General features: G+C 39.5%; 5 protein-coding genes across 8 annotated transcripts; 2 read left to right on the top strand and 3 right to left on the bottom strand.

Moving 5' to 3' along the window:
• The first annotated feature begins 1,064 nt into the window (after positions 1–1,064).
• On the top strand, positions 1,065–2,323 carry LOC104799027 (protein ENHANCED DISEASE RESISTANCE 2-like). The gene has a single exon (XM_010521328.2). It carries the CDS (start codon positions 1,282–1,284, stop codon positions 2,179–2,181), a length of 900 nt encoding a protein of 299 aa, XP_010519630.1. The 5' UTR covers positions 1,065–1,281; the 3' UTR covers positions 2,182–2,323.
• A 745-nt stretch (positions 2,324–3,068) lies between these two features.
• LOC104799028 (ER membrane protein complex subunit 4-like) lies at positions 3,069–5,353 on the top strand. Its single transcript, XM_010521330.2, has 6 exons — positions 3,069–3,286; positions 3,445–3,501; positions 3,726–3,879; positions 4,595–4,692; positions 4,812–4,877; positions 5,067–5,353. Exons 1-6 carry the CDS (start codon positions 3,158–3,160, stop codon positions 5,103–5,105), a joined length of 543 nt encoding a protein of 180 aa, XP_010519632.1. The 5' UTR covers positions 3,069–3,157; the 3' UTR covers positions 5,106–5,353.
• A 438-nt stretch (positions 5,354–5,791) lies between these two features.
• LOC104799029 (enhancer of rudimentary homolog) lies at positions 5,792–8,356 on the bottom strand. Of its 3 annotated transcripts, none has more exons than XM_010521332.2 (5): positions 8,257–8,338; positions 8,017–8,137; positions 7,671–7,773; positions 6,956–7,001; positions 5,792–6,224 (listed from the first exon to the last, which is right to left on the bottom strand). In XM_010521332.2, exons 2-5 carry the CDS (start codon positions 8,101–8,103, stop codon positions 6,125–6,127), a joined length of 336 nt encoding a protein of 111 aa, XP_010519634.1. In that variant the 5' UTR covers positions 8,104–8,137; positions 8,257–8,338; the 3' UTR covers positions 5,792–6,124. The 3 variants fall into 3 exon arrangements, with proteins under 3 accessions (XP_010519634.1, XP_010519633.1, XP_010519635.1); XM_010521331.1 differs by having other exon boundaries at positions 6,956–7,076; positions 8,257–8,313; XM_010521333.1 differs by lacking the exon at positions 8,017–8,137 and having other exon boundaries at positions 6,956–7,076; positions 8,257–8,356.
• Positions 8,357–10,147: 1,791 nt separating this feature from the next.
• Positions 10,148–13,383, bottom strand: LOC104799022 (transmembrane 9 superfamily member 8-like). The gene is made up of 7 exons (XM_010521320.1): positions 13,175–13,383; positions 12,496–12,660; positions 12,266–12,375; positions 12,063–12,174; positions 11,854–11,966; positions 11,620–11,770; positions 10,148–11,527 (listed from the first exon to the last, which is right to left on the bottom strand). Exons 1-7 carry the CDS (start codon positions 13,307–13,309, stop codon positions 10,370–10,372), a joined length of 1,944 nt encoding a protein of 647 aa, XP_010519622.1. The 5' UTR covers positions 13,310–13,383; the 3' UTR covers positions 10,148–10,369.
• Positions 13,384–13,763: 380 nt separating this feature from the next.
• Positions 13,764–15,517, bottom strand: LOC104799019 (CBS domain-containing protein CBSX3, mitochondrial). 2 transcript variants are annotated; one of them, XM_010521315.1, is made up of 6 exons: positions 15,354–15,376; positions 14,802–15,068; positions 14,635–14,716; positions 14,431–14,504; positions 14,272–14,332; positions 13,764–14,188 (listed from the first exon to the last, which is right to left on the bottom strand). In XM_010521315.1, the coding sequence occupies exons 2-6, from the start codon at positions 15,060–15,062 to the stop codon at positions 14,046–14,048; spliced, it is 621 nt and encodes a 206-aa protein (XP_010519617.1). In that variant the 5' UTR covers positions 15,063–15,068; positions 15,354–15,376; the 3' UTR covers positions 13,764–14,045. The 2 variants fall into 2 exon arrangements, with proteins under 2 accessions (XP_010519617.1, XP_010519616.1); XM_010521314.1 differs by lacking the exon at positions 15,354–15,376 and adding an exon at positions 15,416–15,517 and having other exon boundaries at positions 13,766–14,188.
• Positions 15,518–15,725: the final 208 nt, after the last annotated feature.

The following is a 15,725-nucleotide window of genomic DNA, read 5'->3' as shown; positions in this document are numbered from 1 at the left end:
ACGTCAGTTGGTTTCCAGTATTTATGGATTTATATTTTTTGTTGGATAATTTTAAATATTAAATATATCATATGTACCACTTTGTGCGTGTGAAATCAAACATATTTTTTGTTTTAGCTTATAACGAAAAGATCATCCCAACTAACTTGAGATTGAAAGAAAAATCCACACTAATCTGGGATTGTAAAGATATTTACCAAATCAAAGTTCAGAATTTTTATTTAAATAATAAATAATAGGAAAAGATGCTCCCTATTACAACATTTTACGTGGGTTGCAAGCAGTGGCAGACGTTTCTCTTCTAAAATCGAATCCGAGCTAAATCAAATAAAATAATAAAAAAACTATACTTACTTTTTTTAAAATGGGTATTTTGTCAAATTGATTAATTATAATTTGTTAAAACCGAAATGTTGGATAAATTCTAACCGAAATCCGAATAAACCACCCTATCTCCCTTGGCTATTTCTCACCAAGTTTTGTTTTCCATAGTCAAAAGCATTTAAACTGAATGGTTTTGAAACCAAGCTCCTATTTTCTTTTTTAATTGTTATTCAACAACCGAAATTATGGTTATAGTGTAAATTTATTTAGATTAAATTATTTATATACTCGCTATATATTGAATTTTAATTTTTGGAAACTTTATACTTACTAAATTGTGCAAAAATATTTACTTGATTGTCTTATCTTGTAAATCGTCATAAATTCTTTATTAATTTTGGAAAGGTCATTTTCGAATATAACGACAGGTCGGATCCTTCTCTGCTTTCGTTACGCGCTGCATTACATTTGGTGTGAAAAGCAAAATCGAATTAAAAAAGTATGTTTTTTTTGTATTTATATACATATGATATACCAACTATCTAATTTCCCGTGTTTACGTGTTTTTTTTATATAATGAACTGATTTAAATGAACATAAGATTACGAGAATAATGTCGTTGGTGCGTGTCACGGCAATAATTATGGTTAGTAGGTTTACACGTGGGTGTAGCATAATTTCAATATATTTAACTACATCACATAATTATTGACCATTAAAAAGATTTTATTATGATATTTCTGTTATTAGAATATAATCTTTATGTCTTAAAGGGTAGGAGGAAAAACAATATAATTTGCTAAAACATCAATTAAATTCAATAATCTCGTGGTCTGTTGGTGTTTAATGGAAAATAGCACATGAATCCCAGATAAGAGAAGGGCCCTCTCGTAATTCCATCAGAACCCCGAGGGTATTTTCAATTTCAACAAATCGAGAGAGATCGCCGACCAAGCCATGAGCCCTAAGAAGCAGAGACACCGCAGCTCCGCCGGAGAGAAGAAGACGAAGCCGGAGAGATCCGGTTCGACCTCCACCGCCTCTGTGCCAGAATGGATCGCCGAGGCGACAAACGGCGGATCTCTCCGCCGCGTCGACCTCCACACCGGAACCAACGGCTGGTCTTCGCCTCCAGGTGATGTTTTCTCTCTCCGCTCCAGGACCTACATGGCCAAAAAGCAGAAATCTCCCGCCGGAGACTACCTTCTCTCTCCCGCCGGCGTTGACTGGCTCAAATCCACCACCAAACTCGACAACGTTCTTGCTCGTCCCGATAACCGTGTAGCTCACGCGCTCAGGAAAGCCCAGTCCCGAGGCCAATCCATGAAGAGCTTCATCTTCGCTGTCAATCTCCAGGTCCCTGGGAAGGATCACTACAGTGCGGTGTTCTACTTTGCGACGGAGGATCCGCTCCCCTCGGGTTCGCTCCTCCACCGATTCATCACCGGAGACGACGCGTTCCGGAACCAGAGATTCAAAATCGTCAATCGGATCGTGAAGGGGCCGTGGGCCGTGAAAACGGCGGTGGGAAATTACAGCGCGTGCCTCCTAGGCAAGGCCTTGACGTGCAATTATCACAGAGGACCGAATTACCTGGAGATCGACGTCGACATTAGCAGCTCGGCGATCGCAACAGCGATTCTTCGTCTTGCTTTAGGGTACGTGACGAGCGTGACGATCGACATGGGGTTCCTTGCGGAGTCGCAGACGGAGGAGGAGCTGCCAGAGAGACTGATCGGAGCCGTTAGGGTATGCCAGATGGAGCTGTCATCGGCGTTTGTGGTCGACGCGCCGCCGCATCAGCCGTGCAGAACGATTGGGACGGCGAAAGTGAACCACGACGAGGAGGAGGATTGAGAGGGGATCGAAGGGAAACAGGTCAATGCTCATTCATAATTTCCATTGATTTCTCTCTGGATTCAAAGCTCGTGAATCTGAAGCACTATGTATAATCATAAACTAGTGAAAGAGTATTGAAACCCAGATTGTAGACCTTCTTCTTTTTCATCTCATCTTTTTTGGTGGTATTCATTTTCGTGAAGAGTTTGATGGCTTACACTAAATCGGGCGAAATAGATTTCCTTTCTTGATGGAAGACGCAACAAGCAACTGATGGAAACATATGTAAATTTCTTTTAGAAAAAGTATCTATGAGTACCTTTTTGAAATTTAAAAAATTAAATAATTTATTTGTAGTAAAGCAGTCGGCCGATTTCATACAGAGCTCCGATATGGTGTACGTTTCATCCAAAAGGGCCCATTGGGCTTTTCAATGGAATAGCGTTAGGTAGGCCTCCAAACATTTTAAAAACCACTCCCAGCGTTTGCTGCTGCACGTTCCCGAATATCGCGACGCTACTTTCGTCCCTGTTCGCCGCAAACGCTAAATACGCCCGCGATCCCTTGAACGCGTACAAAATCCCGGTCGCGTTCAGATCTACTTCCACTCCTCCATTGAGATAAACCCTATATTCGGTAATCGGTATCACCATTCACCACCACCCTATGTTAGCGTATCGTAATAAATAATAATAATATCGTAGCATAGCTGTATTGTAGTTATATAAAAATCTGATAGTGTCTCGCCTTGTAATCAAGTTAACATCGGCCCATTGGGCCATAATGGGCCTTAATTTTATAAATCATCAAAATTTTCGGGCATCCGAATAAGAACCGACCCGAGTCTGAACCCGGTTCGAGAAAACGGGTTCGGAGCTGCTGCCTTTCAAGTTTTTGTTTCTCAAGTTCAAACCTGAGGAGGAACAGCCGAGACGTAGAAGATCCGGGTTTCGTCGATTCTTGATCTGTTCGTCAATCGGAGAACAACAACCCCATGGACAAAGGCAAGGCTGTGATGGGTTCTGGTCGGAGATGGGCCATCGATTTCACCGATCACTCCACTGTTCCATCTTCCCGCGACATCCTCGATCCTCCTGGCTTCTCTCGTGCTTCTCCCGAACAGGTTTTCCTCTTATCTTATCGGATTCTATCGGAGTTCATTCACGCAATTCCGCTCATGCTATTGTCGATTGAATTCGATTTCCGGCTCCAATTGTCCTGAATCGTTTTGTGTCTTACTGTTTTTTTTTTCTGGGTTATCGTTGTTGATCTGATTTTCAGGATGATTCGGCGTCCAGCCGCCAAAAGAAAGACGCTGAAGCTAATTGGAAGCTTCAGGTATAATATTAACTTGCAAATTTTATCTTGATTTGTACGCAATCGGTCTTTGTTCTGTCACTTAGAACTTCGACGTATTTCGCTTCCATGGTTTCTGATTATTGTGGAATTTAGGTTAGACTGGATTCTCTATCTGTAATTCAGTAAGATTTAAGAACAAAAAACTCATGCTTCCACTGGTAATGTCTATGGGGTAGTGATACGATATCTGGGTGAATGAATAGAAAGCGTGGGAGGTGGCGCAATCTCCGCTGAGGAATTTGATGATGATGGGTTTCATGATGTGGATGGCTGGGAGCACGGTGCATCTGTTCAGCATCGGTATCACATTCTCAGCTCTTTGGCAGCCTATCAGTGCCCTCCAAAGCGTCGGAAAGAGTAAGCACCTTCCATGCTTTGTCCATCCCTTCATCTTTGCCTCATGTTTTGAATTCTCAGCTTTTAATAGTGCATTGTTGTATTGACTTTATATGTTGGTAGGTAGTTTGATGAACTAATCTTTACCTAAATGTGAAACTGTAAGAGCTAGTGAAGTGTAGACTATGTGTGATCGCTGAAAGGATTAAACCAACCATTCGTGATTGATGCATAAGCTTCTTCGTTCCTTTGGCTACCTTGCTTCACATGGAATAGCCAGTTCCTACCATCATCACATGCCATAAAACGTCATCATAACATGGTGAAGTCGTTCTTGTTTTGTTCAAGCATACATTCTACTTCAGTGGAATTGCAGACGGAGAAGACGATGGGTTGATTTAGATTAGAAAACGTTTTGTGGAAAACCATAATATTAGACCGTACTTTTACTTGGTCATACTGCAGAGCTGAATTGGAAACAATTAGGATCATTGAGAGAGAAGAAATACTTCTCAAGGATCTTAGTTAAGTAATTGTAAGCTTTTAAATGAACCCATCCTCCTTTTTTTCATGCTGGCAAGAAATAGAGTGTTAGTTATACTCAACTGGTAGGGTTTTTCTCTTTGCAAATCATCTCTTCATCGCACCCATGTGAAAGTTTTTAGTTCTAATGTCAGTTCGATAACTGTGAAACAATATCTTTGACTTTCCATGTAACCCCTACTCTTGTTTGCAGTTTTTGAGCCATATAAGGATAATAAGGTGGAGTTGCTTATGCCAAAATTAGTTTTTATCGCCCTTAATCTTGGAGGATTAGCTTTGGGTATCTGGAAGGTGAGAGACAGTTCTCCTTTTCTTGTTTGCTCTTTCTTCCCATATCATTAAGGCCACGCAGCCATGTAAACCACGAATTCCTGTGTCTTTACATAAGCACATCTTATTTGGATTTGCAGCTTAACTCTCTGGGACTTCTCCCAACGCATGCATCAGACTGGGTTTCTTCTCTACCTCCTCCTCAGGTTGGTATTACTATTTCCTCAAACCCTCAATTCATATCTTCACTTTCAAAGTCAAGAGCTGGTGGGATGATGCTATAGTCTATATCTGTGTTAGTGATTTGTTTCCATATGTAAATTATCCATCATCACTGGCAGAAACCTCCCTTTTTTGTATATGATTACATGTCGCGTCTTAACTGTGATTTTCAGGAGGTTGAACACTCGGGCGGAGGAATCACTTTCCATTGATATGATCCGTTTTCTCTTGATGGAAATTGTGAGATAAGGCACAAGGGATTTTGTTCATGAAAATGCCTTCTCATGCTGGCCATGAATACCACTTCTATTACTTTTTAAATTGGTGATTTGTTGTAGCTTCTAAACCCCTGAACCTACACTCACTTCCATTATGATAACATTGTTCATCATAATTATTTAGTCATAGTATGGTGTATTATTGCACTGTGACATATTTTTTCCCAGCTTTCACTCTTTTCTTTTATATCTTACACACACACACACACCATATATATACACATATATATATACACATATATATGGTTCGATCTGATTCTTGTTCCACGCCTTAATCTAACGTTCGGATTACCAGATTACCTCTTCATAGCGGTCGACGAGATCGTCTCTCAGATGATTGTGCGGTTGAAATGGATGCCCCTTCTTGTTCAAAGCTTTGTCCCTACGGGCTCGAAGGAACATTTCTCGCAATGTTAATGTCCATAGACAAACAATGCAGGGCTCGTGACATCATCTTGGCTTGGAAGAGTTTTATTACACTTTCCGAAGTTTGCAAGGACGAGTTTGGGAACCTAAGGGAGATGAAATATCATTTCGGCTTCCACATGAGGTATTAGGTGAACAAGAAGAAGAAGCAGATGAAGAACAAATACAAGGTTTAAAGGGAGGAGGGGAACAGAGAATAGAATTGGCTTCTCTCATTCATTCCCTTGATAGCAGATAGCAAAACCCTGTTCTTTTTTCTCCTTTACACTTGGACCCTCTTCTGTTATAAGGGCATGATGTAATCAACGTTAAAAAAGCACCATAGTTAACACCTCCCACGACGACAATACATTACACACAGGTTTGCTGTCATGATTTTTCTCTGTTACATAGGAAAATTAACAAGAGCTCAACAAAGTTTTTAACTTTGAATAAAACTCTAACCAGACATGACATGTTCTCACTTACAATATATATATATTGGTGGTTTCCAATTCCAACAGAGAGAATTGGCCATTTGATTGTGTCTAACGAGGTCCATTTGCAAGTCTCTTGAGATGGTGAAACGTCTTCTGCTTGATCCACTGCCTGTCGTAAGGCAGATACGCTTGGCGCGAGTGATCATAGCTGCGAGACCAGGCACACTGTTAACTATCAAAATGTTTCAAGAAAAAGTTTCAGCTTTTCACCAGAAGTTTCAGTAGCAAATAACTTGCTGACAACAAAATGGCTTAGGCATTGCCAATTTGTTAGTCTCGCAAGTCGCAACTGAGAAATCTCAATTGAGTTCACACAAAAAGAAATTGAGGATGGTCAAAGGATAATACCCTAATGATATATGAAATGGAAAAATGCAGTAGATTGAGAAAAGTATCGAGCTTTCAGCATGCATGATGCATCATGGTAACCACGAACTTAATAGCATAAAATACATGTCTGACATATGCGAAAACGATAAAAATATTTGCTTGGAAGCTTTGTTGAAAAGTCAGGACTTTCATTCTGGTTGAAAGAAACAACTAATTGTGTATATTGGATGCATGTTTGGGGTTTCACATCGAGACACTTCAGTTACCAACTAGCAAAACATAAGCGAGAACACAAGCCATTCGACAGTAACAGAAACCACCTTCCCACAGCTCAGGTTTTCTATGCGTAGGACCAGTGAATAATCGTGATTCTAGTCTAGTGATTACATGCACCCATACAGGTAAAAAGGAGGCCAGCAATTTGACCATTGCTGGGTGTTAGAAAGAATTTTGAGCAACGATATAGGCATAGACATAAGCAAAAATATGGGGAAGAAGGTGAAGAAATAACAAGTACGAACAAAAAGTGTGAGGGAAAGAATGACTTACACCAAGGCACTCATGTCAGCCAGACCGTCAATAAAATTGTACAGATCTGCAATGTCATAGGTGATATTTCTCAGGGCTGGGTTTATTTCCTTGAGCTTTCTTTCATACAAACCACAGATGCCTGCTCAATCCAGCCAAATCATTGTACAGTAAAAAAATATCAGGGCCTGAATATACAATGCCCAAAGTGTATTCAGATGTACGGGCAGCTAAAAATCGTATCGGCAGGAGAATTGAACGGAAAAACTGTCCTCCTTGCCTTTAAAATCAAAACAGAGTTCCTAAGCTTTAAGGAAAACTTCCTGCTGCCTGGAGATCGACGTCGACATTAGCAGCTCGGCGATCGCAACAGCGATTCTTCGTCTTGCTTTAGGGTACGTGACGAGCGTGACGATCGACATGGGGTTCCTTGCGGAGTCGCAGACGGAGGAGGAGCTGCCAGAGAGACTGATCGGAGCCGTTAGGGTATGCCAGATGGAGCTGTCATCGGCGTTTGTGGTCGACGCGCCGCCGCATCAGCCGTGCAGAACGATTGGGACGGCGAAAGTGAAAACGACCACCGTCTTTTTTCCTCCCTAACCACAATTAACTTAAAAGGCAGTCTTCATTCATTCATATGCATCCAATCATGCATCATGTAAACCCCATCATGACCAAATCCAAGCAAAAAATGAACAAAATGACAATAGAATGATAACGGGAATCTCGTAGTTACCATCCATAGCTTGGCTAATGGACTCGTAGTCCATAAATGTCCTCGTCGCTCTACTGGGAGAGGTTTGCATCAAGATGATAGTGTGCCTACTGTTCGTATTAGCCTATTATAACAAAGATTATTCTCTGCACAATCAGCTTACCAGAAGCAACACACACCGAGCCAACCTCATGAAAAATCTAATGCAATAAAATCAACCCAAACTGGATTAAAACTTATTGAATAAATCATGCGTAAGAGCATTAACTGGAAAAACAAATTCACGGACTGACTCGAGAGAATAGTAGAGGAATCATCAATCAACCACATGATAATCCAACGGAGTCCTCAAATTTTCCCCTTTTACCTCTCGATTCCATTTGTAGAAAAACCAATATTGATAGATAACTTGAACGTCGGAAAAGGTTCCAACGCAATCGAGTATCAATCCCATTCGCAGGCGTCGTAGCTCATCGAAACCCTAGTTTCTAAGAGAACGCAGGCGAAATCGAGGTCGATGGAACCAAAAAGGTTCAGGGGTTTTGCATGATCGATTATGAAAACCCTAGAATTGCGTAAAAAATCGAAGAAAAGAGAAACCGATTACCATCTTCGGGCTTGGCTCGGTCGACTTCAGCAGCGAAGCTCTGGGGGCTGACCAAGATCAAAGCTAAAAACCTTTTCAGGAAGAGTATGCCGGTAAACTCAGCACGGAATATAGGGGTAAACTGGTAATATGCAGGCTGATTTTGACACGACGTCGTACTTCTGGATTCCTCTACCAATTCCCATTATTAATCAAAATAGTAGTGCTTTTTTAATAATTGTAGAGACAAACCCACAAAAACATCATTAACTACTTCATTTACAAAAAATATTTTATTTATTTTTATATAATAAATCATAAATTATTACTTTTGAGTAAAAAAACATCAACTATATAAATTATTTAAAAAAATATATCATTCTAAATTTATTATAAAAATTATCAAATATTATTTTTAATAAAACAAATTCATCAAATCTAAATTATTTAAAAATACTCTATTTTAGTTTTATTATAAAAATCAATAAAATTTGAATAAAAATATATAAAAATTATATAATTCTAAAAATCACATTAAAAACATAATATTTATTTAAATGGATCATATTGTAATATTTAAACTTTATATAAATATTTATAAATATCATCCTTTATATAATCAATTTGTATAAAATTTTATAATTAAAATTAACTATATTTTATTGATTATAAATATAGAAATCTATATATTTTAAAAATCAAATCTATATCTTATTAAAATTTTCTATTTTACAAATGAAAATTTGTTATACAGCATTACATATATAAATAGTATTTTTATTTCACTAGAAAATATATTCCATTATATAATTAATGTATATGTAATTATACACTATACAATATTTTAGTTACTAATTTTTTATAAACAGCCAAATTGATATTTTATAATATCTCAAATATTAATATATGAAAAAAATAATAATATAATATTTACAATCAAAAAAATATACTTACTTTTAAGTATAATATTTGTATACAAATTAATTCTATAAAAGGTTATATTTATATAAATTCTAAACATTATAATATGATATATTTAAATAAATATTTTATGATTTTTAGAATTGCATAATTTTATAAATGTTTTTTATCCAAATTTTATAGAGTTTTTTTAACAAAATTACAATAGATTTTTTTTTTTAAAATAATTAGATAGTTGAATGAATTTTTTATTAAAAATTAAAACTTTCTGTTTTTTTATTACAAATTTAAAGTGAAAGATTGTTTTTAAACAATTTTAAATAGAAGTTTTTTTTTATGAAAGTAGAATAGTTAATGGTTTTTTTGGGCCCATATTTTTACAAAGTTAAATATTAAAATAAAAATACTAAATAGTAAATACATAAAAATTTGCTTAATGTTTGTTCCTTTTCTTTTAGTATTTAATACTTACATGAAATTAATTAATAATTAGTACATGTATGTGAGCAGAAAAGGGAACGCAATTCTACGTAAAAATAATAATTCGATTGGTACAATGCGCTTGCATTTAAATCGTTCATACTATATATTCCCGTTTTTTGTTTTTTGTTTCAACAGTCATTTTGCATTACTGAAAGGTTCAGAGGAAGCAGATACATAAAAACAGTCATTTTGTATCTCATATGCAATTTTATTGTTCGTAATTCGTATTTAAGCTATAGGATAGAATTTTTGTCCCATAATATTTAGATTTGTAATAACTTTTTGCTATAAAATAGAATAAAAGAACTCACCAACTATTGCTTGTCTTATCATTTGGCAATCTGCTTATCTCAACAATTGCGTAAATCCGCCGCATTTTAAATTTGAACCGTACAAATAATAATAATAATAAATAACTATTCGTTAAACGCAAATCCGACCAGCGAGATGCCGGAATCACTAAATCAAAATACTCCAAACAAATTCTGAAGAGGCGTGTCTGACGATGTGCAAATAATAATAATAATAATAATAATAATAATAATAATACACTATAAAAATGGTTCAGGTTTGTCCCCCCCCACTGCTTTACTGACATTACTGTTACCCAAAACAACGAGTTTAAACTGGAACATAACTACATCACCTTTTGCATCATCATCATCATCATCATCATCATCATCATCATCATCATGTACTCCCACAAAAAACCCGAGAGAGAGAAAAAGAATCAATCGATCTTAACCGAAGAGTAGATAAGCCTCGTGAACCAGAGACAAGCGTAGAATCCAATAGTACCCGTAAGCACGAAGAAGGCGTAAGACGCAATCAGCATATACCCGAAGTAAAGCAAAGCCGATACGAGCTTCGTGATCTGAAGCTTCGTGAAGAAGTAAAACGCTGCGTATAGGAAGAGGTATAGAGCCGATGAGCCAGAAGTCAAGTAAGACCTCCACCACCACAGATAATCCTCACTGCAAAGCTGGAAGTAACATAGAACGATTGCTATCTCGGCGCATGTCACGATGAGGATCACGAACACGACGAATAGGAATCCGAATATGTAGTAGAATTGGTTCAGCCATATCGACGTCAGGATGAAGAATAGCTCGATGAATACTGCCCCGAACGGTAGGATCCCTCCTATGAGTATCGAGAAGATGGGGTTCATGTACCAAGCCTGCTCCGGGATTTGCCTCGGGATTTTGTTCGTCTTCACGGGATCCTCGATGGCTGGTTTCTTGAACCCCAGGTAACTCCCCACAAAGACAAGCGGGACCGAGATCCCGAACCAGAGGAAGATCAGAGCGAACATTGTCCCGAAGGGTACCGCCCCTGACGACTTCTGTCCCCAGATTAGGGTGTTTAGGACAAAGAAGACGGCCGAGACGACTGCTGGGAACATGAACGCTGTCCTGAAGGCGATTTTCTTCCACTCCGTTCCTTTGAACATTTTGTAGAGACGAGAGGAGGCATAGCCCGCAAATAGACCCATGAAGACCCAGAGAAGGAGCATGGCTGTCATCAGACCGCCTCGGTTGGACGGAGACAGAAACCCGAGCATCGCAAATATCATGGTGACGAGAACCATGCCGAAACATTGGACACCCGTCCCCACATAGACGCAGAGCAGATCTGAGTTGGTCGGAGGCCGGAAACAGTCACCATGGACAAGCTTCCATCCTGTCTCTTCTTGAGCTTCCTCTTGAGTTTCAAGCTCATTGTACCTTGAGATATCGCGGTAAAGGGTCCTCAGCATTATCATCGCTACCATACCCGAGAGGAAGAGGACGATCATCAAGGAGTTGACGATAGAAAACCAGTGGATTTGGTTATCGCTCATCAGAAGATAAGCATCCCATCTAGATGCCCACTTCACTTCACTTTCCTGCAGAGGAAGCAGCCAGAAGTCGATAAAACGATGAGAACAGGAATGAAAACCTATCTGAAGTGAATAGGAGAGCGTAATCAATAACTTGCCTGGAAATCTACATCATATGTGAAGATAATCTCCTTCTTCTCTTCAACTTCTTGAGGGGTAGCTGAGCTAACAACCAGGCGTTTGGTGTGTGGATCACAAGTAGTAAGACGTGTCTTCTGGCTCCACTGTCCTTCATATTCATGCTTGACACTGTATAGAAAATAAAGGGCTATCGGTACTTGACCACAGGAAATATGAAATAGCATACAAAATACGGTCTACAGAAGTTTCACCTGAATGGATTGACCTCAAACCCCACAATTCTTGCAGCATCAGTTTGCATATCTCTGTGATACCGGACCGTAAATGAAAGGTGATTGTGGATAAAGTACTTTTGCTCTTTGGTCTGTACGTTCAAATGGCAGCTTAGGACATCAAGCTATTATGCATGCGCTCCAAAGAGAAAGTTTCAAATGGAGAGTCAACAGCAAAACCTACTTACCCCTACATACTGGCCTTTAAGCCCGATATGATAGCCGAGCTGATAAACAACAGATGGAGAACCCTGATCTACTCTTTCGATCGGAACTACCAGAGGAAGGTTATCAAGGATCCTGACACATACGAGTAGGACTTATCAGAAAAGCAGCAGAGAGAATACATGTGATAAATTCAACAAAGGAATTTTTATGTCCTCGATCCTACATGTTGACCCGATACTCATCATCAATCTTCTCTTTGAACTCTTTCGCAATTTTCCCATCAAGCTTGACCCTGCAGAGGATATTGCACATTTGTGGCTCCCACATTTTGAACTGCAATTTTTCAACTCATTGATAATCAGAGAGAGAAGAACAGACAAAAGAATCCTGATCAAACACGGATTTTGAAACTGATGTCAAAGGCGCTCGCCGATAGAGAGAATAGAGACGGACCACATAAGCAGAATTCTCTATCCGGTCACCACGAAGTACTTCTCCGAGATTCTCAGCACTGTCCACAATCTTCGCCGGGCGACAAAACGGGAGGGAGTAATAGGAGTATGGAAGCTGGGTTTTTATGGAGGTCAACTTGTTCACCTTGACTTGCAGCTCATCGCCCTGCATGCAGGGAAATCAAAAGAGAAGATGGGTGATCTGAAAGCCTCTGTAAAGATTAGGCACCGACAAAACTACGAATCCAGAGGGAATCTCATTAAACCATATAATCAAATATTTCACAAGGATTCATAAATGCTGCATTAACATGGATGCCCTTGCACCCATAGCTATGATTCTTATGCAGTAAGAAGATGATGGAGAAAGCAGGAAATCCAGTTAAAAAGCGATCTAATTCTAAATCGAAACGAATATGGTCATTCCATAAGAAAAAGTGTCGGTGCAACTCTCCTCAAACACTGCATTGTCCAGACAAAGAGATCCACCATCAAATTAGATCAAAGCAAATCCGAATTACATCGAGACACACTTGTTGGAATCCCGGACCATCAGCACTACGACTCTCATTTTCCCTCGCTTTCTCGCGAACCAAGTACGAATCAACCACTAAACCAACTCAGATCCGATAGACCAAAATCAGATCGAAGAACATACGAACACAAAACGCATAAGTCACCTTTTCAAAATCCTGAGGAGCGACGCCCGGGAGGTAGAAGGAGTGAGCTCCATGGATGAGGAGCAGAAGAATAACAGCAATCTCGGATCCAGAAGCTCCTCTCCTGCTGCCACAGCACCAAAGCTCCATGGCCATGGCAGTTTCACACGGGAAGAACAAGGAAAGAGACCAGATCTGCAGCTGGGAGCTATGGTGGTATATAGTTAGTCTCACACACTGCTAGACCAGGTGTAACAGAGATCCCGGTTTATCTTCCCGGTTTGTCTTCGATACAGTGACCGATCCTCCAATGATATCTCGCCACGTGTGTAAGACTAATGGACTCACCGCTAAGGCCGAAGCCCAAAACAAAGCCCAAGTTTCCCATACTATTTCACAATCCCATGTTAAACTTTTTTTTTTACTACACTGTATATTAATTTAGCCTTTATTTATTAGAAAAATATTCGGATTTTAGAAATATAATACAAATATATGGAATTTCTATGAATAGATAAGCTAGGAATAAACTTGCAATTGGGTTAATAATATCCAATGTGAAATTGGCGTGTGAATGAACTTATTGAGGTTAGGAGAACCCTCTTTGTCAAGTCATCATCCAACCACTTTCAGTTCATTCATTACAAAACCAAGAAACAAGACCTGAAGACTATGACATAAAACAAAGTACATAGCCCCAACATTAAACATAAAGAGTCTTTCACAAGACAAGAGCAAGATCATCAATGGTTCTTTGGCATGTCCCCACATGCCATTTCATTATTCTCCAAGCAAAAATACACAGACTGCATATTTACATTGAAGATTGGTCTAAAGAAGCTTTAGCATAAGCTGAAGGACCGGCAAAGTTCAAACCTTTATCCATCTCTTTTCAGTACCCTCCCTGTATGTAAGCGTTTAGGCGGTCAAGTTCCTCTCGGTGTTCAGTCACCACGGCTCGGACCACGTCTCCAATGGACACCATCCCCACCATTTCCTTGTCGTTGATTACCGGTATGTGTCTGATTCGGTTATCTGCCAAACCCCCCCCCCCATTTTTCTTTGTCCTTAATCCGAAAACTGGATAAGATACCATCAACCAGAAAACGAAAGTTTACCTGTCATGAGTTGCATAGCCTTCAAAACCTTTGTATCCGGTGTTACAGTGATGAGCTTATTCTGCAAATGCCCGTATATACTCGGTTCATCTTAAAGTTAACCAAGGAAATCACAATGGCGATTATGTTGATATATGAAGTTCCCTCGAGAGTTTATACCTCCTCAGTCATAATGTCTCCGACTTTCGTCGATTTGGATGATCTCCCTTGCACTATAATCTTCCGGAGATAATCTGAAATTGTATCGTCAAGACGAAAAGGGGCACTGTAAATACCGAGAATACAACTGAATCTGAAGTTACAAAGACAACAATGCCGAGAAAGAGACAATGAATATGTGATAGCTACTCGCTATTCTGTTACCTCTCTCTGTGATGATTCCGGCAATGGATTGTTGCTCACCAGGTTTCACCACCACCAAAGCTCCTACGTTGTGTTGAGTCATCTACCAGAGCAAGACATTGATAAGAGAGAAGATTCAAATAAAGGGCAGAGAGAGAAAGAGGAGAGAGAGAGGGAGAGAGACGTACGGACTGGACGGCGTCATAGACAGAGTCATGGGTTGTACACCAAAGCCAGGAACCATCAGCACTTTTGCCTTTGGCTTTCAGAATGTCGGAGATGGTAGTGCTCTCGAACCCGTGTTCCTCGATCCGAGCAGGCTGAGTTGACTCAGATCGAGAGAACACAGCAGATTGGATTGCCGGATTGATCACACGGAAGTGACGCAAGACAGCAGATTTGGCAACACTTCCACCGCCAGATACAAATGCCCTAATCGCAGCTTGCATCTTTACCTGTTGCAAGAGATTCGGCCACGGATCAGGACAGGAAGTGTCTCGACAATATCAGAAGGCCAAACAAAGAACACATCATGAAGCTAATCATCAGTTACTGTCAAGCAGAAAAGTTGAAAGGAACAAGCACGATGGCAAATAGTAGAGGAGATCTAACACTCTGCACTAAGCTAAACCCATCCATCCATGTCTGATAATTTAAACCTCATTGAAAACCAGAGAGAACCCAGAATAGATTCAACAACAAGAACAAAAACCCAGAAGTCAAAAAAACAATATTCCTACAAAAGCCCAGTTCTTGTTGCTTCAATCTCCCAAGAAAGATCTAGGTTGGAGATATCACAGACCTTGAGTTTGGGTCGGAGTTGGGGGACTGAGAGAGAGAACCCTAGAGCAGAGCCAAGGGACAGATGAGTGATTTGTGTGAGTGAGTGGGTATTTTCACGAGAAGCATAGAGATAACCCACTTTGGTACCTGAAACAGCGGCGACTTTTTCTGGTATTCTCTGTAATAAAATAATGATTCCTACGTTATCCTAACAGATCCGATGGCCCACCTCCCATCAAGTTTACATAAAATGCGTGTGGTTTACTATATATGATTTTTCTTCCATTTTCTGTTTGTTTCCCTAGAAAAAATATGGTTTTCATTAGGGG

The sequence above is a fragment of the Tarenaya hassleriana genome, unplaced genomic scaffold (assembly GCF_000463585.1).
Source record: "Tarenaya hassleriana unplaced genomic scaffold, ASM46358v1 Cleome6, whole genome shotgun sequence".
Lineage (NCBI taxonomy): Eukaryota > Viridiplantae > Streptophyta > Magnoliopsida > Brassicales > Cleomaceae > Tarenaya > Tarenaya hassleriana.
This window is presented reverse-complemented; position numbering and strand designations above follow the sequence as displayed.